This window comes from Saccostrea echinata, unplaced genomic scaffold, assembly GCF_033153115.1.
Source record: "Saccostrea echinata isolate AGI-Se365-2 ecotype Australia unplaced genomic scaffold, CSIRO_AGI_Sech_v1 ptg000058l, whole genome shotgun sequence".
Lineage (NCBI taxonomy): Eukaryota > Metazoa > Mollusca > Bivalvia > Ostreida > Ostreidae > Saccostrea > Saccostrea echinata.
This window is the reverse complement of record NW_026889807.1, coordinates 1,065,323-1,092,459: the sequence shown is the minus strand read 5'-3', so window position 1 is coordinate 1,092,459 and position 27,137 is coordinate 1,065,323. Positions and strand designations below refer to the sequence as shown.

At 32.3% G+C, this 27,137-nt stretch overlaps 1 protein-coding gene across 1 annotated transcript; it reads right to left on the bottom strand.

Moving 5' to 3' along the window:
- Positions 1-1,971: 1,971 nt before the first annotated feature.
- On the bottom strand, positions 1,972-25,787 carry LOC133174517 (receptor-type tyrosine-protein phosphatase epsilon-like). The gene is made up of 26 exons (XM_061309630.1): positions 25,763-25,787; positions 22,191-22,418; positions 20,765-21,019; positions 20,500-20,634; positions 18,400-18,537; positions 18,090-18,230; positions 17,006-17,143; positions 16,784-16,878; positions 16,460-16,572; positions 16,265-16,320; positions 15,873-16,165; positions 15,516-15,603; positions 15,243-15,310; positions 14,567-14,603; positions 14,209-14,306; positions 10,019-10,147; positions 9,380-9,522; positions 9,014-9,149; positions 7,049-7,195; positions 6,611-6,704; positions 6,306-6,379; positions 5,921-6,055; positions 5,482-5,601; positions 5,195-5,343; positions 2,263-2,398; positions 1,972-2,110 (listed from the first exon to the last, which is right to left on the bottom strand). The coding sequence occupies exons 1-26, from the start codon at positions 25,785-25,787 to the stop codon at positions 2,030-2,032; spliced, it is 3,252 nt and encodes a 1,083-aa protein (XP_061165614.1). The 3' UTR covers positions 1,972-2,029.
- Positions 25,788-27,137: the final 1,350 nt, after the last annotated feature.

Sequence of the window (27,137 nt, the reverse complement as noted above, 5' to 3'; positions counted from 1 at the left end):
ATCTTAAATATTTAAGAATTGAATTGTGACTGGACTTTCAGCGTGTCATAATACGGACGGATGTGCTGACAAATTGACTAACGGACATACATTAACACTTATTGATTTCATTGTAGATTGATTAAATGTCACTAATTTGAATATATTATGATAAACACCAGACGTAATAGCTAAATTTAGGGAGCAGAAGTAACAGCTACTATTCAAGGCTAGTGTCGATTTTCAGTTTTTACGTTGCATTATGCGGTCTTTAACATTTGTGACGTTAAAAAAGAATCAAAAATGTAAATGGAATATAAATATTCTATTGCTAGACAGTGAACTATTTGCTGATTGCTTACATTCGTAATACACGCAGTACAGTTAAGGTGCCAAATGGAAATATCGGCGAATTTTTTAGATAGAAAATACATTCTTTACAAGGATGAGCGTTTCTTTTTAGGACTTAAATATTATCGGACAAATGCAATGTGGTTGAAAACTACATGTTGAGGACGATTAGATTTCTTATTTAGACTTGTCACGTGATATGGCAGTCACGTGCTTTTAGCAAATATACCTGAAGTATTGAGGTCATCTATAAATTTTAATATTGCAAGGGCATAACCAAGTTAAAAATCTAAGTTTAACATATAATTATTTTCAACTCTATTTGTATTTTATGAAAAGTGCTGCGAACCTATATAGATTCTACTATCTAATTGCTTAAATTGCATTTGTTAGACCGTATGTTGAATATTTTGCTGGTCAAGTACAATAAATATAGATGTAATTAATTCATTTGCAAGATTTCAACAGGTTCGCAGCACTTTTCAAATATCTTCATACTTCTTGAGTTTATGTGTAAAAGCTTGTCATAATTCATTGAGGGTATGCCCTTGCAATATATCGATTTATTACGACCCTTCTATTACCCTTCAATGAATCTGCATACAAATATACGACAGTATCGCTTGTCTAGGGAATGTACGGGAAGTATATGAATAAAATCATAAAATAGACATCGCGTCCAAGTTAATGGCCTCTTATATATCTACAATTTATATTTCATTTAATTACAAAATACATTTTTCATTGTATAAATATAACTTGATCCGCCTCTCACTGCATACAAACTGCGTCAAATTTTACGATATGACGTCACATTGACAAGTGCATTGCAATCAGTGAATTGTTTATATATTGTTGTGTGGGATTTAACCAACGACAATAATGCATGCACTAGTTAGTATTGATGTAGTTTAAAGCTATTCAACAGTTTAAAATAACAAATCATTTCTTTTTGTGGTAATTTGAAGAACTTATATTTTTGTGTGATGTCATAGTAAGCATTTCCCGTATAAATTAGGCCCCGCCTCCTTACTGCAGCCTTAACTGTGCTGCGAACATCACTCATAAAAAAATTGGAGGTATGTATCGGGAAAGCAGTTTTAAGGTCTATGTTAATCCCAATGATATTTATGCATAATTGAATGGTATGTTACTATATTTCAAGCCAAAAATGAAAATATTTTGTTTTGGAAGATTCATTTTCTTCTAGAATCAGAATGCACTCATGGTTAGAAAAGAAAATAATATAATGTACGTTAATGGAGAAATGCAACAGGAAATGAACTTCACTCAGAAGACATGCACTCTTATTTGTGAAATTTACAATAAAAACTACATCAAAACTACAAATATGACACTCTCCCATAAAAAATCGAGAAAATGATATATCAAACAAAACACGTGGATTTACTCACAATGTGCATCTTTATCAATCTTTTCATTATAATATAGTAACCAGTATACATATATTATGGAAATTCGTAGAAGATTTATCGTAAAGTGTTATTTTCTTTTTATACATTTAAGAAATATTCTTATAAAAATTTCTTGTTACCCAAAGAAAAACAAACAATAAACAAAAAATAATTCTATCAATCAACATAATTCATTTAGATAAGCAAAGGAAAACTCTGATGCATGTTGAATTTCTCTCGGATAAAGATAAATGTCTCGCTGAGCGGTATTTTGAATCCACGTTTTATCGCTGATTGCAGTATATGTTTTCCGTAGTACTTAGAACATGATCATACACGGCCTTGATCACTAGGCGATATTCGTCCTGAAAATAGATAAATAAATCAAAAACAGTTCTTTTCTTTGTCTTTTTCGTGATAAAAGAGTCCAACACCTAAAGTGTATGTACGTGTATTTACGAATGCTGAAATTAATTCTGTAGTGTAATATTTACTCCAGAGCCTCGTTCTGACTTACTAGATTTGAACAGAATTCTGGTCTTCTAACTTGCAAATGTCTCACAGCAGTTAAGACATCAACACTGTCATCCATGTTTATTTCCTGTATCACGTTGTGAACGGCACAGAATGCACCACAAAGTGACGCCCCGTCGCTACAGAGAAAATATAATAAGACGCATTCCTGTATTACTAAAACAATGGGGGCGATTACAGAAGGAAATGAGATTAATTTACACTCTCTTTGAACACTACTTTAGAGAAAACTCTTGAAAACAAGAGGCCCAAGGGCCTTAACGGTCACCTGAGTATGATACAATAATTGAAAGGATGCATAGAGTATAATATGAACTGAAAGGTGAAGCTTTGTTGCCCAAAAGAAAAAAAAAATAATTGGTCTTAATATTCATTAACAGTTCATGAATTAGGTTCTAATCCGTTCCCCATTTATCCCTATCACCATACGGTTGAAATCTCTTACATTGGCCTCTCTTGGTCTTTGATGAACATTTAATAAGACAAGTTATTTTTGTCTCAGTTTTATTTATCTACTACTTACAAGTCTATTTGATCATTAAAACAATGAAAGTACTTTTTGTATTATACAATAAAAGTTTTTGCATAATTCTCTTATTCTATTTACCTTTCAAGTACATTATTTACAGTGATAAATTATCAAAAGTAAGTGGCAAAGGGGAATAACTCCTCTCAGTAGAATACAAACTAATAGAGCCCTGGCCAGGACCAGAACACTTGACCAAATGGTCCACATGTTCAAAAATCTGGTAAAAATTCCCTTCCTTATAAAAATTTTTACTCTATTTACGTCAGATATGCCCAGGTGCGGAGAAGATTTTTAAAGAAATAATGCATTTTTACTACAGATTCACTATATTATCAATAGAGCCCCCCCCCCCCCAAAAAAAAAAAAAAAACACCAGAGCTTCTGACCCTGGGACCATAAGTTTGCTCATAACTAATCTCTTTGTTTATCTGCTTAACACTAAGGAGCAAAGAGGATTATTTAATAGAATTAATGCATTTTCACTATATTATCAAGAGCCCCACCCTCACACCAGCAGATTTGACCCAGGGGTCATAAAATTCACTACTCTGAAAGAAGCACTCTTGCTCATCATAACTATACACTTAGCTTCTTTGCTTTTTAAACCAGAAGCAGAAAAAAATATTTTCAAAGAAATTTTGCTTTTTCACTTTATAATCAATAGAAGCCCCCCCCCCCCCCCCCCCCCGAACCCTTAAACCTGGGGTCATAAAATTCACAATTTTGGAAGAGGCATCCTTGCGTATCATAACAATGTACTTAGTCTGATAAACAATACCAAGGGGCAGAGAAGAAGATTTTCAAAGAATTAATTCACCTTGACTATAGGATCTATATAGCCCCGCCCTAACACCAGAACTCCTGTCCCCGGGGCCATGAATTTCACAGTTTTGGAAGAGACATCCTTGCTTATCATAACAATGTACTTAGTTTGTTTAAATAATACCCAGGTGCAGAGAAAAAGATTTTTAAAGAATTAAAACATTTTCACTTTATAATCAATAGAGCCCCGCCCTAACACCAGAACCCCTGATCCAGGGGCCACGAATTTCACAATTTTGGAAGAGGCATCCTTGATTATCATAACTATGTATTTAATGTGTTTCAATAATACCCAGGAGTAGAGAAGAAGATTTTCAAAGAAATAATGCATTTTCACTATATAATCAATAGAGCCCCGCCCTAACACCAGAACCCCTGACCCTGGGGCCATGAAATTCACAATTTTGGAAGAGGCACTCTTGCTCATCATAACTATGTACTTACATGTAGTTAGTTTATTAATACCCAGGAGCAGAGGAGAAGATTTTCAATGAATTACTGCATTTTCACTATATAATCAATAGAGCACCCACCCTAACACCAGAACCCCTGCCCCTGGGGCCATGAAATTCACAATTTTGGAAGAGGCACTCTTGCTCATCATAACTATGTCCTTAATTACTAAATTTAATACCCAGGAGCAGAGAAAAAAGATTTTCAATGAATTAATGCATTTTCACTATATAATCAATAGAGCCCCACCCTAACACCAGAATCCCAGACCCTGGGGCCATGAATTTAACAATTTTGGAAGAGACACTCTTACTCATCATAACTATATACTTAGTTAGTTCATTTAATACCCAGGAGCAGAGAAGAAGATTTTCAAAGAAATAATGCATTTTCACTATATGATCTATATAGCCCCGCCCTAGCACCAGAACCCCTGACCCTGGGGCCATGAATTTAACAATTTTGGAAGAGACACTCTTACTCATCATAACTATATACTTATTTAGTTCATTTAATACCCAGGAGCAGAGAAGAAGATTTTCAAAGAAATAATGCATTTTCACTATATGATCTATATAGCCCCGCCCTAGCACCAGAACCCCTGACCCTGGGGCCATGAATTTCACAATTTTGGTAGAGGACTCAATGCACATTACAATGATGCCAACAGTTTGACTGCTTGATGTCCAGGAGTAAAGAAGAAGATTTTTAAAGATTGCATTAATTTTGGTGTTTTTAGCCCCACCCCTCAGGCCCCAGGGGGGCAGGGACCATGAAATTCACAATTGTTGTTTCCCTTTACCCATAGATGCTATATGCTAAATTTGGTTGAAATCGGTTGAGCGGTTTCTGAGAAGAAGATAAAAATGTTCAAATGTTAACGCACATCGCACGACGCACGCCGACGGACGAAAACGGATAGCAATAGGTCACCTGAGTGACTCAGGTGACCTAATAAAATGCATATGACCCTTCACAATATTGACCTCAAATTTTAACGAAAGTGATGTTTTATATCTTCTTTAATAGACTTTTTTTTAAACTGAAGAATTGAAAGAATGTAAATAAGTGCTTTATTGTAAAGAAATAAACTTGAACTTAAATTGAAAACCTGCTTATAACTGTGATAGGATTCTCTGTTTCAACACCTAGTGCAGCTGAGACAAGACTCCGGAGTTGAGAAGTGTCAAGAGGAGTTCCGGATGTTTTTATACTGACCTTTGGTTCTATTATTGTCACAGGATGAGCTTCCTCTTCACTCTATGAAAACATGTAAATGCTGTAAATCTTTTTTCTCCATGTTTCCAGAATCACTGGTCAAATGTGAAAAATTTGAAACACAAAAGAGAAACTTAACGCATTGATATAAAATACGTAATGTAGATATCTAATCTTTACATTCTTCTGCAGGATGTGAACGATAGTGATGTTGACGTCAGTTTCAGAATTTGATTGAAAGTGAACAGTGAAAGGAGGGTTCGTCTTAGAAGAAGAGGGACTTGGTAACCACATCTTACTCTACAGAAATAAAAAGAAAATGGTGCATAACAGATATATGATCAGTAAGTAATAAAATCTAACCAATATGACCAAGATAAACATCCATCAATTATCTTGAACTCTTTTACTTTTTTATAAAAGTAGGGAACCATGCAATGTATTAATAAAAAAAAGAAATCGTCAACATCTGTTTTTAACAAAAAATTTAAAAATTTTAAATTGATCATTTCAAAAGAAATTTGTCCATTCAGAAATATAAAATTAAAAACACACAGTAATATATAAAATTTAAAAAAAAATGTATGCAAGTTTTAGTCAAATGTTTAAAATCACACACCGAGTCTACTTTGAACAGTGGATCCATACATATTACAATGTCAGACTCGTGATCATTGAGCAGGCGTAGGAAGTCAACAGCGTCCTCTACCGTTGGATACTGCGTCACTATGAACCCTTTATTGTTGGTGTATGACTATAGGAAAAAAACAGAAAAACAAAGAAAAAGACGTTGTAGTGGATCAGTGTAGGAGTGCAAAATGAGTAAGGACAATTTTGATCAAACAACTCTTAAGTACATATTAAGCAAAAAAGACAAAAATAACAAAAATCCATCCCTTTTGATAGTTGAAGTTGTTAATAAATAAAAGCTATGCACCTTTCCATTATTTATTAAAACATGAATTTTTTGCGTTTTGCAGAATATAAACTTCGTTTATACTTACCGGTGTGATGATGGCGTTGATAAAGTTCCCTCGTTTGGGAACAACAGACGAAAGATGTACGCTGTATTTATCCACTAATTTAGGGAAAAAAATGAAATTGTATAGAACATTATGCATGTCTTAGAACTGTAAAAACGATAAAATGGTGTTCCTAAATCAAAAGGAAATTAATACAATGAATCATTATCTTCAATACATTAGAATATTGATTTTACTTAATAATTTTCTAAACACTGCTCATCCATAAATCAAAATTTCAAATTCCTTTAAGTGAAATGAAAGTAAAATTTATCATATTTACTTACGGGGCAGTATACCATTAAAATATATATCACCACAGCTTTCCTTCGCAAGCTTGAAATCAGCATCGCTATATGTGGGTCGTATTTTCATTAAAAGCTTAATAAACAAACATAATGAAATTTAAAAAAAAAGACTGTGAAGTTATCTTTAGGGTCATTATGTCATGAAAGTAAGAAAGTGAGTTCAAAATAAGTGAATATTTTCCTGCTCTTTTCAATGGTATCAAACTCATTAACTTCTGTTAAATGGTTAATATTTTATCAAACGGTTCTCAGAACTTTTCAAATGTCCCTTGTGCGTTATTCCTTCAAAATACTGATACAATTTAAATTTATTTTCTTAAAAGAAATATTTTTTCTGTTTTATTGTTTGTGGTTTTTTTAATCCCTTGTTCCTTCTGCCTGCATAAACCTTTGCAAGACATTAATAACATAATGCACCTGAAATTCTTTTCGCAATGTACTCTGATTGGCTGGTTTGTCCGTCGCCATGGCTTCTGCCTTTTTAGTAAATTCATCAATAGTTGTGCTGTTGACTGGGGATTTGAATATTTCATTTAAAGCTAGAAAAATGGTCATGTACTGTTCCTGCAAAATAAATATATTGTTAAATTTTATATAACACAACTTTAAAATAATCTTTCTCAGCTAATTCACTTTTGCTTGAAAAATACAAAATGTCTGAATAACATAAATAAATTATTTGAATGGGAAAACGTAATTCTTCAACTTCAGAAGCGAATTATTTATCTATTTATTTTCAGTAACAATTAATCGGTATAAGTACATGGCTCTAATGATCAATTATCGATAATGCTTCCCGAGTAATCTTGAAATAATGATTTCTTTTTTTGGCAAGCTTTTATCTCTACATTTACATTTTGCAATTCCTGATAGCTTTTTCTCTTCAAACTCAGAAGCACATTTTATAAGAAGCCCAAGCGTACATCGCTCACCTGAGCACTCTGGCTAAGAAAAAAGCAGAAATCGGCTCATTATAGAAAAGTTTACATATATAAGTACCGGTAGTCCAAACCTATCAACCTGGGATTGGGCATGATTTGAATAAAATTGAATCTACACTCACTGATGATGCTTCCATATTGTTGACTAACCTTGGCTTTAGATTTTTTTTTAAATTCCTGTACTTTTGATCTACTTTTTGTGGCCCATCTTATCCCGGGAGACATGATTTGAACAAACTTGAATCTACACTATCTGAGGATGCCTCTGATCTGATTTGACTATATTTTTGGTTTTCCTGCCCTTCATCAGATTTTTAAAAGATACTTCGAATTCCTATTTAAAAATATTCCTATGTATAACTTTGATCTTCTGTTGGGGCACACTTATATGATTTGAACAAACTTGAATCTGAATTTCCTGAGGTTGCTTCTATATAACTATGTCCAATTGTTGCATTTCTGTTTTGAAACGGAGACTTTTTAAAGATTTTTCATATTTAATGCTATGTAAAACTTTCATCGACCTTGGGACCTCACCGAACCCTGTGGGGTCATGATTTAAAAAAAAAATAAATTAAGTAACACTACCACTGCATACTTTTACACATAATTTTTATACTCAGTGGCCAATTAGTTTTTCAATTTTTTTTTTCAGAAGATGCCATTATTTTTTCACTTATTCATAATTAACAACTCCTGGGCATAGACATGATGTTTCCGTTGAAGAATCTTGAATTCCCTTTATACAAGGATACTTTGTGGCAAATCTGGTTGAAATTTGCATATTGGTTCTTGTAAAGAAGTCGAAAATGTAAAAAGCTTAGAGACAGATAGACGGACAAACGGACGCCGGACGAAGTGTGATCAGAATAGATCACTTTAGTCTCTGGCTCAGATAAGCGGAAAAACTTATAACAATTCATGTTAATGTTAAATAAAAGAATAAACCAACAAAAGACATAAAACAAAAGGGCCATGGGCCACAACGCTCACCGGATAACTTTGGCCTCCCTGTTCTTCACCAGATTTTCCCCTTTACAATGCTTAATGTTGCCCCATCCTACCCCTCGGGGCATAATTTGCACAATATAGAATCTACATTACCTCAGGAAGCTTCCATATATTTCAGCTTCCAGCTTTTTTGACCAAGTGGTTTTTGTAAAGAAGATTTTTAAAGATTTTTCCTATATATTTCAAAGTAAAATTTAGATTCCCTATTGTGACCCCAGGAAGGAAATTTTTCTGTCACAAAAATTTAAGAAAAAAAAATTAAACAAGTGTCGATATGATGAGAATTTCAGAATTAAAATAAAAATGTTTCCTTGAATTGTTAAAAAAGAATTTTGAGTTGGGTCAGGTTAAACAGACATTTAAAAAAAAAGATGATCCCATAATTGTATTTTCCTTTTTAGGAACACTTTCTAAATGAAATAAGACTTACGTATGTTTGGACCATATTCATCCTGTTTTCTCTCATCTTCTTGACATATTCCGCTACGTTAACTTTTCCTGTCTTTCTTCCTATCTGATTCAGGACGTCTAGTGCTATGTACGTTCCCGTTCTACCGATTCCCGCACTAAAGAAAGAAAAAAAAATGGGAAAAAGTAATGTTTAATTAAGGTACATGAACTGAAGGAACGTCTTTATGATCAATTAATTTAATCCATAGTACTATAGGCGTACCGAAGGTTCAGTTATAAGATATATTAAATTTTGATTTTTAAAAAAAAAAAAGAAAAAAAAAACTTTTCCCAAATATTAACTTTCTGGAAAATGTGAATAAATCTCTTATTTGTTTTGTTTTACCTGCAGTGTACAACTGTTTGAGAGTTTTTCTGATTAGTTCGGGTCACATGATCAAGGAAGACGACAAGGCATAGGGGATCTGGGGTTCCATGGTCTGGCCAAGATGTATAATGGTACTGGGTAACAACACGGGACTTATTTGTCTGAAAATTCGTAAAATTCCTCATTTTTAGGTTTAATGTGTCTTGAGCTTTTATACTTAATATGCTGGCTCATCCAAGAACTCTTATGTTCTGTGAGAATATTTCTCCTATTATTGTGTTAGTGATTACCTCGTACAAGGATTCACATGTAATGTCGTTTATGATTTGATTTTAATATAGCATGTACCTTAAATTCCCAATTTTGACAATCTGGCAATAGAAAAGTCAAAACTTATACAGAATGTCATAGTCTCGCCTGTCGTGAACAAAACTCTTAAACATTTACCCCGCATAAGTGACTGTGTCATCAGATCTAGAAGTAACAACATAAGTTTCTTTATTTCCGTGTCTCAACAAAAAATCTTATTCCATGTCTTATTTATTCTGTCTTTTTACCTATTATTTACATATGTGAACGTCCAACATAAAACTGTGATTTCTTTATTTAAATTGCCATGAATTTTAAAAAGATATTAGACGGCAAATATAAACTCACCTCTTTATGGTTCACACTCAATTTTCGAATGATGTAAAATGCGTACACCTTTTCATCAGTCAATTTCACTGATACGCTTCCATAGTTGATATGTTTGTTAGCAGCGGGCCAGTACTGAGTGCATTTTGTCTATGCAAGGAAAAGAATAATTAACTGAAAATTTTATTGAAATACTTTTTACACCTTCACCACGCACTTATGATGTAAAATTAAAATTAACTACATCGTATAAAAAATACGATTAAAATGAAAGTAAAAACTGGAAAAAAAATCAGTATATAGTAAAACTACCCAGCAGGCACGCAACGTTGTTTCAACGTTGAAAGTAGGTGGAATATAGGTTGCAACGTTGAGCAACTATAGTTCAACGTTGTTTCAACGTTGAGGTTTCAACGTTGAATCCTCAACCTTTTTACAACGTTGAAACAACGTTGAAGATGCAACATATTTTCAACGTTGAATGTTCGTCGATATTTCAACGTTGAAACAACGTTGAAGATTCAGCATATTTTCAATGTGAATGTTTGGTGTTATTTCACTGTTGAAACAACGTTGAAGATGCACCATATTTTCAACGTTGAATTTTCTTCCATATTTCAACGTTGATTCAACGTTGAAGATTCAACATATTTTCAACGTTAAATATTTCCTGTTATTTTAAGGTTGAAGCGATGTTAAAAATGCAGCATATTTTCAACTTTGAATGTTCGTTAATATTTTTACTTTGAAACAACATCGAGGATGCAACACATTTTCAACGTTGAAAAAGTGAGGGAAATTTAATGTTGAAACAAAGGATAATGAGCGCCTTATTTTTCAAGGTCAAAATAGTAAGGGTAATGAACGCTAAATCAGTGTAATTTATATATATATATATATATATATATATATATATATATATATATATATATATATATATATATATATATATATATATATATATATATATATATATATATAGTGCTTACAGTACTGTAATAAAATGTTTAATATGAGTTAATATGAAGTATGACATCTATTTTCAACTCTCCACTGTAATTGCATGTTTCAAAAAAGTTAATTTGTAAATTAATTCTGAATGCAGTGTTTCTACATAAATGAAAAAGAGAAACTTTTTTTATTCTTAAGATAAGCTTTTATAAATAATGACATCTTTATCCAATACTTCACTGTAATTTCATGTTACATGTACTATAGAATTAATAAAGATAATAATTTATTCCGAATTAATGTAATCGAATTAAAATTAGACTTCTTAGATCCGTGCCGTATACGCAGAATGTATACGGAGCGGATCTAACAAGTCTGATTTTACATTAGATTGTGCTTTTGTTGCATTTATATAAAAGGAAAAAAAAGGAAACTGTTTTAGATATATTACTATAATCTTTTTTATCACAAAATATAAAAACATTAAAATAAGCACGTTACAAAATGTTTAACAGTTTTCACACTAACAATTAACCCCGTTCAGTTTACATTACTTAGATCCACTCCCCAAATTTATCTTCAAGGCATCAGATAAGGAGTGGTTCTAGCTTAGCTGGTCAGTTTCAGTGTCATGATAACCTTGTTATGCAATTTCCTTGCTGGGCAGCGATACAGAGAAGTTGTTTGCAGCTTATCTAGGTCAAAATTTGAATTCAACTGATGGACAATAAGTGCGCGTCTTCTTGCTGTTCACATATTATGTATTTTACACACCATGTACAAGGATTAAGGCTAGATTATCAACTTCTGCTCAGTAAGTATAATATCCTTTTCATGGATTTAGAAGAAATTTTAGATTTTCTAGTACCCATACGTCATTTTATCCTTGTTTTGTAAGCATATTTGTAATCTGCATGCAAAACTTTAATATTTCGCAATTACCAATGCCTTTATCCTTACAACTTATTTTGAATGGAGACAATTACCTCACTTACAACCAAAATATTGCAGTATTTAAACTTGCTCATGAATTTATTACATCTACAAAGAGATTTGCATGATATCGTTTCTCTTCTTTTTTTTTTTAATTGTCAAACCACAGAACAAGCACCTATTAATGTGTTCTTATTAACTTTCACATTTATATCTGTATTATTTTTGTTAGTCATATATGTTAAACTGCAAACATATATTGCATCATCAGCTCACTTATAATTAATTTTCTACAATTTATTTTGTCTTATTTTTATAAATTTCTTTTGAATATACACATGTATATATTTATTTTTTCAATGATATGTAACTAATGTATGACATTAATCTTGTATTATGGAAAGGACTTATACAGGCAGATAGTGCCTGTTCTCCAACCTTATTATGATTATACATAATAAAATATTGTTTGAATTAATCAGCGTGAAATGCACATCCTTAGTTCGTGTATTTATGTGTTTGGTTGATATTCATTTGCACATGAAATTAAAATATAGTATACAATTTAATTGCAGATGGCCATAAGGTTCCATCAACCACTGGCGGCTTTGATGCCCTGACTGGATGAGATTCATCGCCTGTGAAAATTGCAAAGGAATGCAACATTGTGTATGTTCACCTCCATGTTTTTAACGTTTTTCTTCAGTAATAATTATTTATAATCATACTGTTACAGCTATGAATTTTAACACGAGGACAAATATAATTCTTTTCATTAATTCCAAGTATAAGAACATGCTCTTTTGTCTGTTTTTTTTTTTTTTTTTTTTTTTTTTTTTTTTTTTTTTTTTTTATTTATGTATATTTTTATCATTTGAAATAACAAGTTATCAAATAAATGACTTTCATATCACTATTTCTTTTGGTAATAGGTTTTGCATTAGAAGATGGAGCTTCCTGTTCATTTCTTTCCGACTGACGAGTCATTTTGTGGGACTGACATGTAACTATGCGCGTGATTTAAAATCAATGGATCCGCCACTTTGTGGAACTTAGTTTTAGACAGATGCATGATATGATGAACCTGGATATGATTACTGTGACCCCCTTTTCACTAGGAAGATAAATTTTGTTAAACAGTGATTTTTGAGGTTCGGTGATTGGATCCTGGATTTATCTTTGTTTTTAAAATACAGCTTAAAATAAATTTACTCAGAATCTTAAGGTCAAGATCTAGTAAATAAAAGGAGCCTACAGATTTCTCAAATTTGAGAAATAAATTCCCTAAATGAAGCTTTATAAGTATAGCTTGGTCAAATAAGGTGTTTCGGGGCATAATATGTAGGTAAACAAGACGAAAAATCATGTCTTAGACTTTCATTTTCAATGAAAAATTAAGAAAATCAGTCATGAATATGGGAGTTTTTTTCCATATCAGACAAATTAAATGTATCCAGATTGCCTACAGTCCCTCAGAAAACGGTATTTTGTATGTTCTTAGCCCCTTCTTTAAAATAATATTAAATTGAATATAGGTTTCGGGATTACTTTTCACAGGATTTCAAATTGAATTCCAGAAAAGTACTTTATTTTCTACATAATTCTTTTGCAGCTGTAAAGTACGGGAAAAAGAAAGTTTAATTTGATTATGACGTCATAATGGATCTAGCATCAAAAAGGCAGTCTAAAATCATTTACTAGATCTTGACCTTAATACTGAATTACAACTTACATATTTCGCAACTTGAATAAAACCTTTTATTAGAATGTGAAATGTATTTGTTTATAAAGCAAAACTCAGTATGACTTCAACGTGATTTTAACCAAATATCAACATTTGTAAAACCAAAAAATTTCAACCAAAACTCAACCTAATTTCATCCAATGTTCAACCTTTTTCAATGTTGATATTTGACGTTGAAACAACGTTGAAGTTTCAACGTTGCCTCAACTTTCATTTGCAACCAAAATTCAACTATAAATCAACCAAAGTTCAACCCATTTTCAACGTCTATTCAACGTTGAAAAATGACGTTGAAACAACGTTGATGTCTCAACGTTGCCTCAGCTTTCATATGCAACCAAAATTCTACGTTGATTCAACGTTGATGAGCAACGTTGATTCAACGTTGAATCAACGTTGAAATGCCTGCTGGGTAGCTTTTAAGAAAGTCAGATATAATCAAATCTCGATAATAAAGAAGTCAAAATATCCCACGTCATAAAATTTCTTATATGAATATAGAAAAAAAATAAGTCAAAGAAAGAAAAAGATATATAAAAACTTCAGAACTTCCTTATAAGCCAATTTTTATTGTATAATATACCTTCATCCCCTCCTTTAAATTGGTCAACATTACAATGGTTGTCACGCGTTCTTGCCAAATCATTGTCCAGAAATCAATTACTGTGTTCTGTTTCGGCCCTATTTAAATAACACAAAAATTCAGTTAGGATTTATCCGATGATAAAAGAGAAAGATGCCAATTGCTTTGATCCAAATATTGTCTACTTTCATAAATAAATAAATATATATATATATATATATATATATATATATATATATATATATATATATATATATATATATATATATATATATATATATATATATATATATATATTATTTTGTGCATGTAAAATCGAACCGCAAATAAAAGCTATGTTTTCAAAATATTTATGTACCTTGCGCAGCAATATATTGCTTATCCCTCTCTGTACCCTAGAAATACATAAAGCAGACATCATTATTCTGTTACGTAACTTGAAAAAGAAAAGATATTAAAAAAGAAACTAGACTTAGCTAAATATAAATTTGTACTGCGAAGACTGATTGGCCTAATTGAATATTTTGGCTGTCTTTATCCTGAATTTACGTAGAAAAAAGATAAAGAGTGTCAACAAGCGTTTATTGATATTTCAATTGAAGTTTATTTAATTTTTTGCATGATTTTTTTCTATGGAACAGCTGTCACGGTAGCCTAGTGGTAGGGCGTTCCCTTCGTGATCGGGAGGCCCGGGTTCGATTCTCGTTCCCCGCGCCGCGCTGCGTCAAACCTAAGACATTGACATAGGTAGTGACTGTTTCTTCGCCAAGCTCCCGGCATCAGAAGTGAAAGTCACAGGTGTTTCTGATAAGACGTTAAAAAACCGAGGTCCCGTATCACGATAGAAGTTGGCACGAAAGAACCCTTACTGTTCAAGGGCGCTGAGTGTCGAGCATAGACCTACATTAAAGCCCTTAACTGGTATATGGTGACGTCTCCATATAAATGAACAATTCTCGGCTGGGACGTAAAACAAAATACAATCAATAAATTTTGAAGAATTAACCTTTGACCTCGTCTAAGTAAGAACTTACATCAATATAGTTGGCGTTTATGTAGTCTGATCCACTCTCTGTCTTCAGTATTACTCTTGAATGATCATCTGTATATAGGAAAACAAATAATCTGTTTGTATTTGAATTATTTATTTTGCATGAAACGAAAAGACAAAACAAAAAAGGAAGTAGATGTCTTCTAACATTGAAAAAATGGATTGAAAAATAACAGAACTTGTATTTGTGTATGGAACAAAAAAGTTTTATATTTCCCTTTTTTATTATGGTTTTCTCTGATATCTTGAAACTTACAAGGAAATGTTGTCTTGAATCTATTTTTAACTATATTTTTATCCATCTTTCCAGCGTCACACTTGTATTGTTCCCCATATGGTAGTGTCTGCAATAGATTTAATATTACTAAAATAATACGCTGAGTGTGTATAATTTAATTTTAAGATTCATTCTAATGAAATTCCTTTGTCGATATATATTATATTCCGAATCTGCTTAAAATTGATTCAACGGGCCAAGAGAAGAAGCTAAAATGTTTAAATGTTCAGGCGACGCACGACGACTGACGAAAATAGATACAATAGACAACCTGAACCAGGTGGCCTGAAAGAAAATATTTATATATTTATTTATATAAAATTGATCGGTTCTTACTGCATATTCTTTCTGAAATCCTTCATCTTCATTTATTCTATTTTCTACAATAACTGACTCAAGTTGATTTAAAGGTATATCTCGAATAGTAGTTTCATTAGCGTAAAAATCTCCATAAGGATTCTCTGAATGTATCAACTCATCTTCATCGACATCAGCCTCATCCCCCTTCTTCTGCGATATTAGAGGTTTTTCATTTTTTGACGTCATGTACTTGTTTTCAGGGCTTTTTGATAATGGATCAGTTTTTGAATCAATGTTAGTGAATTCTGTCTCAAGCGCCCCCATTTTTACTGAAATGGTGAAAAAAATGTATATTAAGTGTTTTTTATCAATGTGCTGTAGAATAATACATATACACATTTCGCATTCAAAGTGAATTATTCACTCACAATTCATTGCTCTATCAGTATACCCCTTCCCGCTATTATTCTTTCTTAAACTTCGCCTGTAATGAAAAAAAATGTAATTAAAGATAAGAACAATGAAATAAATTGGCAAATAATACTTAGAAACTATTCGAAATCAATATTACAGCATATATTATGTGCAGAGGATACATCAGGGGTATTAGAGGCAAAAGTTACCTTCTTAAAACTATAACCACTATCAAAACAACGACAAATGCGACAACAAAACCCAAAATTCCTCCGATGACTGCACCCATGTTATCCTTTTCACTTGTTTGTGGTGATATTTTCTGCAAAATATTGTGAAATATGCTTTAAGTTATTAATCTTATTTTTGATTTTCAAAACCTCATTCACCATTTTCCACACCTATATTTTACAATGAATTTACATTTTCAATAAATCTCTTTATAATGCTTTATCACAGTTTGTGATAAGCAGCTGTTTATGGGATCTTAATGAAAGAGAAATAAAGCACTTAGACGAAATGATGCTACTTACTGGGCAGTTTCCAGTGATAGAGTTACATGTACTATTAACACACATTGTGCTGCAGTTCTTCATGCAGTCGAAGCCAAAAGTTCCCGGAAAACACACTGTAGTAAAAAAAAAAGTTTTATATTATTTTATGCCCAGAATAAACAGAAAAATCAAGAAAGTGTTAATAGTCAAGCAGATGATATGCAAGTATGAAGACAAAATATTTTGGGGGAAAAATTATACCCGCTGTACAGTATATGTCTTTATATCCTTTAGTGCATCCAGCTGGACATTTCCCATTAATATGGTGACAATTTGCTTTATCTCGACAGTTACCACAGGTCTGGTTACAGTTTTGTCCGTACGTTTTGATACCACATTCTAAAATGGCACAAAATAAATTTAAAAAAAAAGAACAAGAGGTCTATGGGCCACACCGCTCATCTGAGCACTTTGGTTTAAGAAATGCAGAGATCAGTTCAATATCGAAAAGTCTCAATATATAAGTGACCCCTACTTACCCAGGGAGGGGTACGGGAGAGGTAATGATGTGAACAAACTTGAATCTACACTACCTGCATGAGGATGCTTCCATATTTATTTGACTAATCATGGCTTTAAAAGATTTTTAAAGACTTTCACATATATATTTATATGCAAAGTTTATTCTCTTATTGTCGCCCAGACCTGTCCCCGGGAGTCATAATTTGAACAAATTTGATTCTACACTACCTGAGGGTGACTCCATATTAATATGACCATTCATTGCTTAGTTTGCTGTTCTTGTGGAAAACATTTTTAAAGACTTTTTCAACATATTCCTATGTAAAAATTTGATCTCCCATTGAGACTCCACCCTATCCCCCAAGGTCATGATTTGAAGAAACTTGAATCTACACTACCTTAGGATGCTTCTATATGAATATGACTAATCATGGATTTTTGTTGTAGTTAAGAAGATTTTAAAAGATTTTCCCTATGTTTTCACTTGTAAAACTTTGACCGCCCATTGTGACCCAATGTATTCCCAAGGGACATGGAACAAAATTTATTCTACACTACCTGAGGATTCCTCCATATAGATATGATTTATCAGGGCTTTAGGAGAGGAAGTCGAAAATGTGAAAAGTCTACAGACTACACACTACAGACGGACGCCGGACACCCTTCAATATGAAAAGCTCACTTGAGTCTTTGACTCAGGTGAGCTAATAAAAAGGATTTTATAAGTAAACCTGAAAATCTCTACACATTACCTTATATCCATATCTGTATACAGAGCTGACATTGTCATAAAAATCATACAAACTGTACAAAAAATACTTACTATTTTGGCAGTGAGGTTCTTCCCAGCCTATCTGACATCCGTCTTTACATTCTCCAGTCGTTCTATTACATCTGTTCGGTACACCGCAGTTAACACTACAGTTTTGTTTGCAGTTAATACCGAATGTTCCATCCATGCAAGCTGAAATTTATCCAAAAAGTTTCAATTCTCTACAATGAACCAATTGTGTTTTCATTTAATGGAATACATAAAGTATATTAACGGTTTTAGTAACTGATTTGAATAAATCTATATACATGATAAATGGTAATTTAATGTAAATATGACAACTGAAAAAAATATATTTCACCTGTTTTACAGAATCCTCCTTTGAAACCATGGTCACAGCCTTCAAGACATGAGCCGTTTATGTGATGACATTGTTTATATCCCAGACAGGCTCCACAGTCAAGTTTGCAACCATCCCCGTACTTCCTACCATCGCATTCTATTGATGCAAATTTTAAAATTCTATGTTATTCATAATGAAAACAGTATTTTTAGTGGGTTTTTAATAATGATGGTTTAAAAATAATTATTTCAAGCAAAATGCTAGTCCTATACCGGCAATTGTAATCTGGGTCCCCTATTTTTTTTTTAAGAAAAAAAAAGCCGAAATTCTCAAAGGCAGACTCACGTACCAATAAAGCAGTTTAATATTTCAAAGTGTTAAGGGAAAAAGTGTGGAAAACCAAGGGGGGACCTGGTTCTCCTTGGACGTTTAAAAGAACAAAAGTCAGTCAAAAATCATCGAAGCGGAACGAAAACCATAATTGATATATATATTTCAAGGTACAATCACATGTCAAAAATCAGCTCAATATCTGCAAGCTTTAAGACAAAAAGCGTGGAAAACTAAGCGGGATAGTCTGATAGACAGACAAACAAACAGACAGAACGACAAGGGGTACACCTAGAGTCCCCTCCGGTTTAGGAAAGAGGACTAATAACTGACTGTAATACAGTTTTAAATAAATGTACTTTCTCATTCGTCTAAATCTGTTTTCTGTTCTTTTTTATGCGCAAAAAAGAATATAATTATAATAATAATTAAAATAATAATAATGATAATAATAAAATAAAATAGAATTTGAAAAAAAAATATATCTTAATTCTTGATGATTTGCATTTGACTGTAGAAATATGCATTTTAATTCCGATTCCTTTAGAATTGATTTTTCCTGATGGTGTTATTTTTCTATTTTATTCAATAATGATTTATTTTTTTTTTCTACATAATCATTTAGAAACTCATCATCTTGATGACTCGACTTTAATATGTTTCATGTACACGTACATTAACCGATACGCATTATGTTCATATTCTATTCGTTCACAATCCAAATACCTTCCGTGCAGAATGATCCTTTCCAACCGGTATTACAAGGAGAAGTACATTGTCCTTTGAATCTGTCACATGTTTCACAATTATTGCACTTTTCTGAACAGTTTTTTCCATACCAACCACTAGGGCAAGCTGAAGATAAAAAAGGACATGTAATTCAGGATGGAAAATGTTTTGACGAAGAAAGATCACTGAAATATATGTTTTTAATGTAAGAGGATCGTTTACAGTTTGGGTAATGCTATGAGATAAGATAATGATGACTAATTGTGATAACAAAATCTGAGAAGATGATAAAATTAAAACCTTATTGTAAAAACATGACAGAAAACACATCGTAACAGTTGCGATAAAAATAAAAGAGGAAGAAGAATTCTGAAAATAATCAAGAAAAAATATTGAAAGCAGAATACTTCACGTATTAGTGTTACTATGGGATCACATTCACACTAAATATGAAACACACAGGTCTAGAATTCTTTGAAGATTTTGATATTGTCAAATTGTTTTTTAAAATATCAATGACAATGTCTCGGTTTACAAAAAAAAAATCTGGATTTCATTTCGTTTTTTCTCCTCTGAATGCCCGTAAGATTCTGCATAGGCCCTCCCTTTTCATTATTTTTATATTTATCTACCTATAAATTTTCCTAAATAGAATGTCTTGTTTCCGAGCAATAAGTTGAAAATGATTTTTTTCATTTATCAAGAAATGAGATAATTGTGAAAAGCAATTAGACAAACACTTAGAAATAAAATACTTATTATGGTATATAGGAAGAAAATCGGAAGGAATTTAACTTTTCTTTCATAAGGATATTACATACATATATTGCATTTATCTCCATAAACTCCAACGTCGCATCCGTTTAGACAGCTTCCGTTGATATGGTGACATGTTACTCCGTCACTGCAGTTTCCACACCTTTCGTTGCACAGCTCTCCATAAAATTTATGGTCACACGCTTATTTTATGTTAAAAAATGAAATTAATGAAATATAATTTCTAAGTATAATAGTGTTGATCGCAAATAAACGAGATGGACACAACTAAGTGAAACATACGTTGTTCACATTGATGTCCTTTGTACCCAGGTTTACATCCTTCACAGACACCCGACTGTATGTGACAATATCGACAGCTTGACTGGGGACAAGGACGAGAACAATCAGATCCGTAATATCCAGGTACTGGGCATCCTACGATCAAAGAAAGCAAATGTTGAAAAATATATATAATTATATAAATCATATCTCTGAACAAAAAGCTTAAATTAATTTTTTTTTAAAGTTAAACTTCTATTAAACCTTTAAATTTATTTTCAATTACCGTAGACTTCCACTTCGCACAGTTCAACAAAGGCATCAACATGATAATCATTAGGGTAATGTTCTCCTTGCAGCCTTTCATTATAATAGATTACGAATTGGCCATGTATAGGACAGCTGATGTTTACATGGTCGGGTATGGTAAATTTAGTATAACTTGTGTCATGGAAACATGATATTCCATCATTTCTGTCTGTTGTGTTGGATATATATACAGAGAATCCCAGGAATCGTGTTGTGTATGGGTTGTTCTCATCTGATGACAAATTTAGAATTTTTTGAATTACATAAAGTGACAAATACAATTTCTCTAATGGATGAAAATGCATAAAGGATCCATTCCCACCCCCACCCCCCCCAAAAAAAGCTATCTCCCTGAAAATTGACATGTACATTGTACTTTTAATCTTGAATTTATCTCTGCTGCTTAGGTATCCTTAAAATGAATTTTTTAAAAAAGAAAAATGATCAGCAAGATATCAATTTTTATTTGCAAATTAAGCAAGTGTTGCTTATCAACATATGACATAAGCATGAAATAAATGTCAAATCCTGAATTTTTCACTAAAAACAATATTTCCACTATTTGACTTTAAGCATCGAGAATTTCTACATGGATAGTAGAGGTAATGGAGCGAAAGGCCAAAGGTATCTCGCTGTGAACTTTTAACATGGTGGAGTAGATTATGCACCTGTACATTGAACTAAAGCAACAGTTCTAGAGCTTGATCTACTAGGACTCATAGAGTGCAACCTGGCCATTCCAATTTGGCACAAATTCATTATAAAGTCTTTCCGACGGTGAAATTGTAGCAAAAAAACAAAGAGTTAGAAAAAATTGACGAATTGGAAGACAAAAGAAGATCAAAAATTTCTAAACTAGTCAAGGAATATGATTAAAAATTCTACAATGAATGGATAAAGTGACACAAAATATGAACTAAACACACAGGGTAGTACTTTGAAAAGATATGAAGGAGAGGGCACATCTTTTCTGATGCAATGACTTCGAAGACCTTTACCTGATAGCTCCGTGACTTCGTAATATAATCCTTGTTAGCACCAATCACTAATGTTAGTTGACAATATTTTGAATTAAAACGCCGACTATCATTTAAGTAAAAATTTCATTTAGAGTATTTGTGACTTTTTATTTGGGATTTTTTAAAATGGCCCCCTCCTAAATATTTTTTCCTTTGTGATAAGATGGTATTTAAAAGTATACGTTTTATTTTAAAATTGTTTTACAAAAAAATAATAAATAAATAAATAAAATGTGAGAAATAGGCCAATGAAAAGGCAAGGCAAAATGCATCATTAAAAATTATATATATATATATATATATATATATATATATATATATATATATATATATATATATATATAGATATAGATATAGATATAGATATAGATATATATTACTTACTCCAGAGAATATTATCGGTCCTGTAGTAGATCATTATGTTGTTTATGCTAAGAATATTTCCAAGGTTAACCCACCAAGTAGCTGTCCTTTGTTTACCTTCTGACACGCAGCATTGCTTTCCAAGGTAAGAACGGTCATTATTCAATCCGTCTACAGCTTTTTCGGAACCAGAATATGCTATGTCATGCGTAGTGCTTTGCCATGTTGCTTTCCCCCGTGCTATATTAACTGAAATAGGATTTTAAAGATTAGAGACTAGTATGCGTCCAAAGCTAGTTTGCTCTTTGGTTTCTTGCTTTACGTCACTTCGAGGATATTAACTAATTTCAGGATGACTCCCCTGTTAACGTTTGATGGCTGCAAATTTAGACAAATACAAGACACTTAACATTATGAAAATTTTGAGAACGTTTTGTGCCAGGGTCTCAATTTATACGTTCTCCTTTCAATGTATTAGATTCCAAATATAAATACTATTCTTACTAGTACACTGCATGAAAAACAAGTACCTGGTAAGTATAAGAACAAATTCATTTTACAATTTCAGATCGTTTTTGACTGCACATTATAAGCATAAATTAATGCATATGTAATACAAACTGATCATGGTTTTATTCATTTTTCAGTCCATTAGAAGCAGATATATTTTCAAATAATGCACTAACTAATGAAAATTGACTTAGCTTATTGTATCAAAGAACAGTAATTTCAAATTAAGAGAACGTGAACCAAAAAAAAAAAAAAAAAAAAAAAAAAAAATCTGTATTATCACAAGTATAATTTTTATTAAGGTTTAATTTACTAGGGGTGTAATATTGATTCTTATCAGCCCCACGGATCCATATCAGCTCTGTAGGGCTGATACGGCTATTGTGACGTCAAACATATCGCATATGCAAAAATCCTGTACTTATTACGAGGTATGTAATATATATATATATACATGTATATATATATATATATATATATATATATATATATATATATATATATATATATATATATATATATATATATATATATATATATATATATATATATATATATATATATATATATATATATATATATAATTTAATTCTGATTGTAACGCGCCATTTGATTGGATAAAAAAATTACTTTATATCGTATAACTTGGGTTTAAATTTTGTACAATTTGAAGTCATTTTTTAAGGGCAACCATCTTTTTCTTACACTAAATGAATGAAAATTAAATGATAAGGAAAGAAATTAATAGCTACCCAATTTATACGGTATAAAGTGGGTTGGAACAGTTTACGCTTTTTTATAAACCGCAATAATATGGGTAGCTTTTGAATTTATTCCTTATATATATATATATATATATATATATAACTCTGATTTAAGGACTAGGGAGACCAGACCATTATATATGGCTTAAGGAGACAATATACAGATTTTTTAAATTTGCTTTTTTCGAAAAAGAAATACCAGATCAAAGATCTATAGAACACCATTTAGTCGACTTTTGCTTTATTTTTTCATAATAAATGCCTCCTAAAAATATATGAAAAAAATGGTCTCCTTAATATTTTATGTTTCTCTCATATGACTTAAGGAGACCAGTGTATATTTTTTATAAATATAACTTGTGGTTTAAGTAGACCATTTTTCTTTCATAGTAATTTCACTTATTATGCATTAATTAACATATTGTTTCCAACCAGAATAGTTGCGGATGGTCATTAGTCAAGGTCAGCAGAAAGATATTTGTGCTAATGTGACTCAACATGATCAGTACAAAACTTTGAATTAAACTAAAGTCATTGCACAAGTGACTTAAATAGAGAGTAGTTGCCCCAGTGGCGCAGTGGTTAGAGTGTCTGCTCTAGAGTAGCGAAGAAAGGAGTTGATCCTTACGTCGCAGGTTCAAATCCAACTGTGGGATGGGGAGACCGGTCCTTCAGATGAGACCATATAAATCGAGGTCCTGTGTCGCAGTAGGTGCTGGCACGAAAAAAATCCCTCGATGCTCAATGGCCGTAGGTGCCGAGTATAGGACAACATTTGCAGATCTCCACCGGCATGTGGTGGTGTCTCCATATGAGTGAAAAAATCTTGAGAGGAATGTTAAACAACATACAATCAATCAATATATAGAGAGTATAAGCCCAGAGTAGCTTGTTCTGATATCCACATTTAACTCTCAATGCTGTCGCCCACGTGGTGCAGTGGAAAGAGCCTATGCTCTAGAGTCGTGGAGTTAGTTGATCCTTTTGTCACATGTTTGAATCCCACTGTGGGACGTAGAGACTGGTCCTTCGTACAAACAGAGGTCCAGTGTCGCAGTAGATGCTGGCCTGAAAAAGATCCCTCACTGCCCATTGGCCCTGAGTGCCGAGCATAGGTCATTTGCAGCTCTCCATCGGCAAGTGTTGGCATCTCCATATGAGTGAAAAATTCTCCAGAGGGACGTTAAACAACAAACAAACTCTCAATGCCCAAAACAGTTTAACCTAAAAGTGAATGCAGACACAGATTATTCTTTAGACCAAGTATAGTATACTCCATATTGTTTTGTTGAGGACACAAAGTTCACAGTGGACATCAAGTAGTTTTTCCTGCTATTTATACCCAGCTTCTTTTAAACCATAGAGTCACTGAGTGCATTCGCTTTCCAACTAATTGATGAAGTTCTGACCTATGCCTATATTTGTTTAAATTCTTTCTGATTTAAGAATACATTTGACCAGTTGAAACCAAGAGTACATGTACTACATAAAATTTCAAGGTTGTGATTAAGATTCAGTAAAAGTTATGCCCCATCCAGTATAGCAATATGTGGATGCCATGTTCAATATACATACATGCTATCATATCATTTGCAGAGACCATGAATCAAAATAATTCAAATGCTTAAAAATCATTTTATTTTTACTGCTAGTCAAAATACAGTCACTCAAGCATATCCTTTGTTAATTTGAAAAAAAAATGATAGTTTAACATTTATTATTAATACCATACCAAAGCACAAGATAGTGCACTTCTTACATAATCCAATGATTCATGCTGTGATTTTACCTATTTAGATGTTTCTTATTTACAGTTCAGTATACATGATATACCAGTACAATGTGACACTAACCTAGGATCAGTTAAATGGATCATTACTATTCTGTTTTTAAGAAGTTTGCAGGGTAAAAATTATAATAAAATAAAAATGTTGATACATTTATTGATTGCATATGCTAAAAACTTTTATAAAATATCAAACATTGTATCATAACAGCTTTTACAAATTAATTCAATACATTCAAAGGTACAAAAATCAAATTATTTTCATCCACAGTTTTATCATATTCAGTTGAACAACAGCTACATCTATTATATAAAATGTATGGTAGTTGGCACTGATGGTATATATATCCTGAGCAAAGAAAAAACATACCTAATCAAAGAATACAAAGCTCACTCCTATAAATGTTATCTACTAGTAAGGCAAAGTCTCACTCAACAAACACTCTGGTAATGTATATCACCTGGATCCAAAATCTATGCAAGTTGGTCTGGGTTAGATTTAACTGCTCAATAACCCTGAAAATGTATGTTACATCCAGCATCAGAAGCAGGATACATCATCTATGTTTACTGATCACCAAAGAGTATATTGTTACTTTGAATGAACCTTCTCTAAAAAACTGGTCATTAATCCAGAAAATCCAAGTCAAATCAAGGACTGGTACCCTGAAACATTTACATGTACATACATCATCTTTGCAGGTTTGTTCAACATAGAGTTTATAATTAAATGAGAATAGGACTGCTCAAAACACTTAATCTTGTGGAGTCCCCCATGTGGCGCAAAGGATAGAGTTTGTAATCTAGAGTCGCGAGTAAGGATTTAATCCTTAAGTCTTAGGTTCAAATCCACTGGGGATGTGGGGACCAGTCCTTCAGATTAGACCATATAAACCGAGGTCCCGCCTAGCAGTTGATGTGGGCACAAAAAAGATCCCTTACTGCTCAAGGCCCTGAGTGCAAAGTATAGGTCAAATTTTGCAGCTCTCCACCAGCAAGTAGTGGCATCTCCATATGGATGAAAAATTATTGAGAGGGATGTTAAACAACAAACAAACAAAAACAAAAAAACACATGAGGAAAATGTAGATCAGGTCAAGCATCTGAAGTAAATCTGTTAATGTGCTTTAATCCATGCAAGTTTTTCCAGGTAGAGCTTAGGAATGAACCTTGTTCCTTAAATTTTAACTGGGATGACAATGCTAGTTATATAGTAAGAACTCATCTAGACTGTCCAGAAAAGCTAAAAAATATTTAGCAATTTCTTACTTGCATGATTTAAAAAAATCTGCAATCTAACATTATTTCAAAAAAAATTTCAACACATTTTCTAATTTTCAACAAATTCAATGCACTATGAGACAATTTAACATTTCTTAACCACATACACTGTACTTAAAGTGCAATATACATGCATTATACTGTATGTTAAATCTTTACAGTTTTCTTCAAGAACTCTAATAGTATATGAAATATGAAGATTACCAACAGTGATCAAGCTTTAAAGTCCATTGAAACAATACATAATTAGAGCAGAGCAAACACAGACCTCTAAAAACACCAGGTGCAATGGAGGAGAAAGCATTTCCTGCCATGTGCTCCTTGACATGATTGGGCAAATGGAAAAATCCACAAACAATTCAGTGTAAACAATTTTGATGAAAAACATTAGTCAACATTCAACTTAATGATCGATTGAATTTGCTATAACAATTAATTTACATGTAAGTGTACACACATGTATGCATACTAGATGAATTATTTCACAATATCCAAAATTGGACAATAATAGTTTCTAATCTAGCTAGACAACAGGAAATTTTCATTATTACTTAAATTACATGAAACTATTGAAGTCTATGAGATACAAATTATATCTAAAAATTATACACATTTTAACAAGTGTTT

Excerpts from the sequence above, each read along its gene's own strand:
- LOC133174517 (XM_061309630.1), bottom strand. The coding sequence starts at position 25,787 with ATGTATCCTGCTTCTGATGCTGGAT. Across the intron at positions 6,705-7,048 it reads CATTGCGAAAAGAATTTCAG|CTTTTAATGAAAATACGACC; the intron begins GTGCATTATGTT and ends TTGTTTATTAAG. Across the intron at positions 6,380-6,610 it reads TTTTAATGGTATACTGCCCC|TGGATAAATACAGCGTACAT; the intron begins GTAAGTAAATAT and ends TCCCTAAATTAG.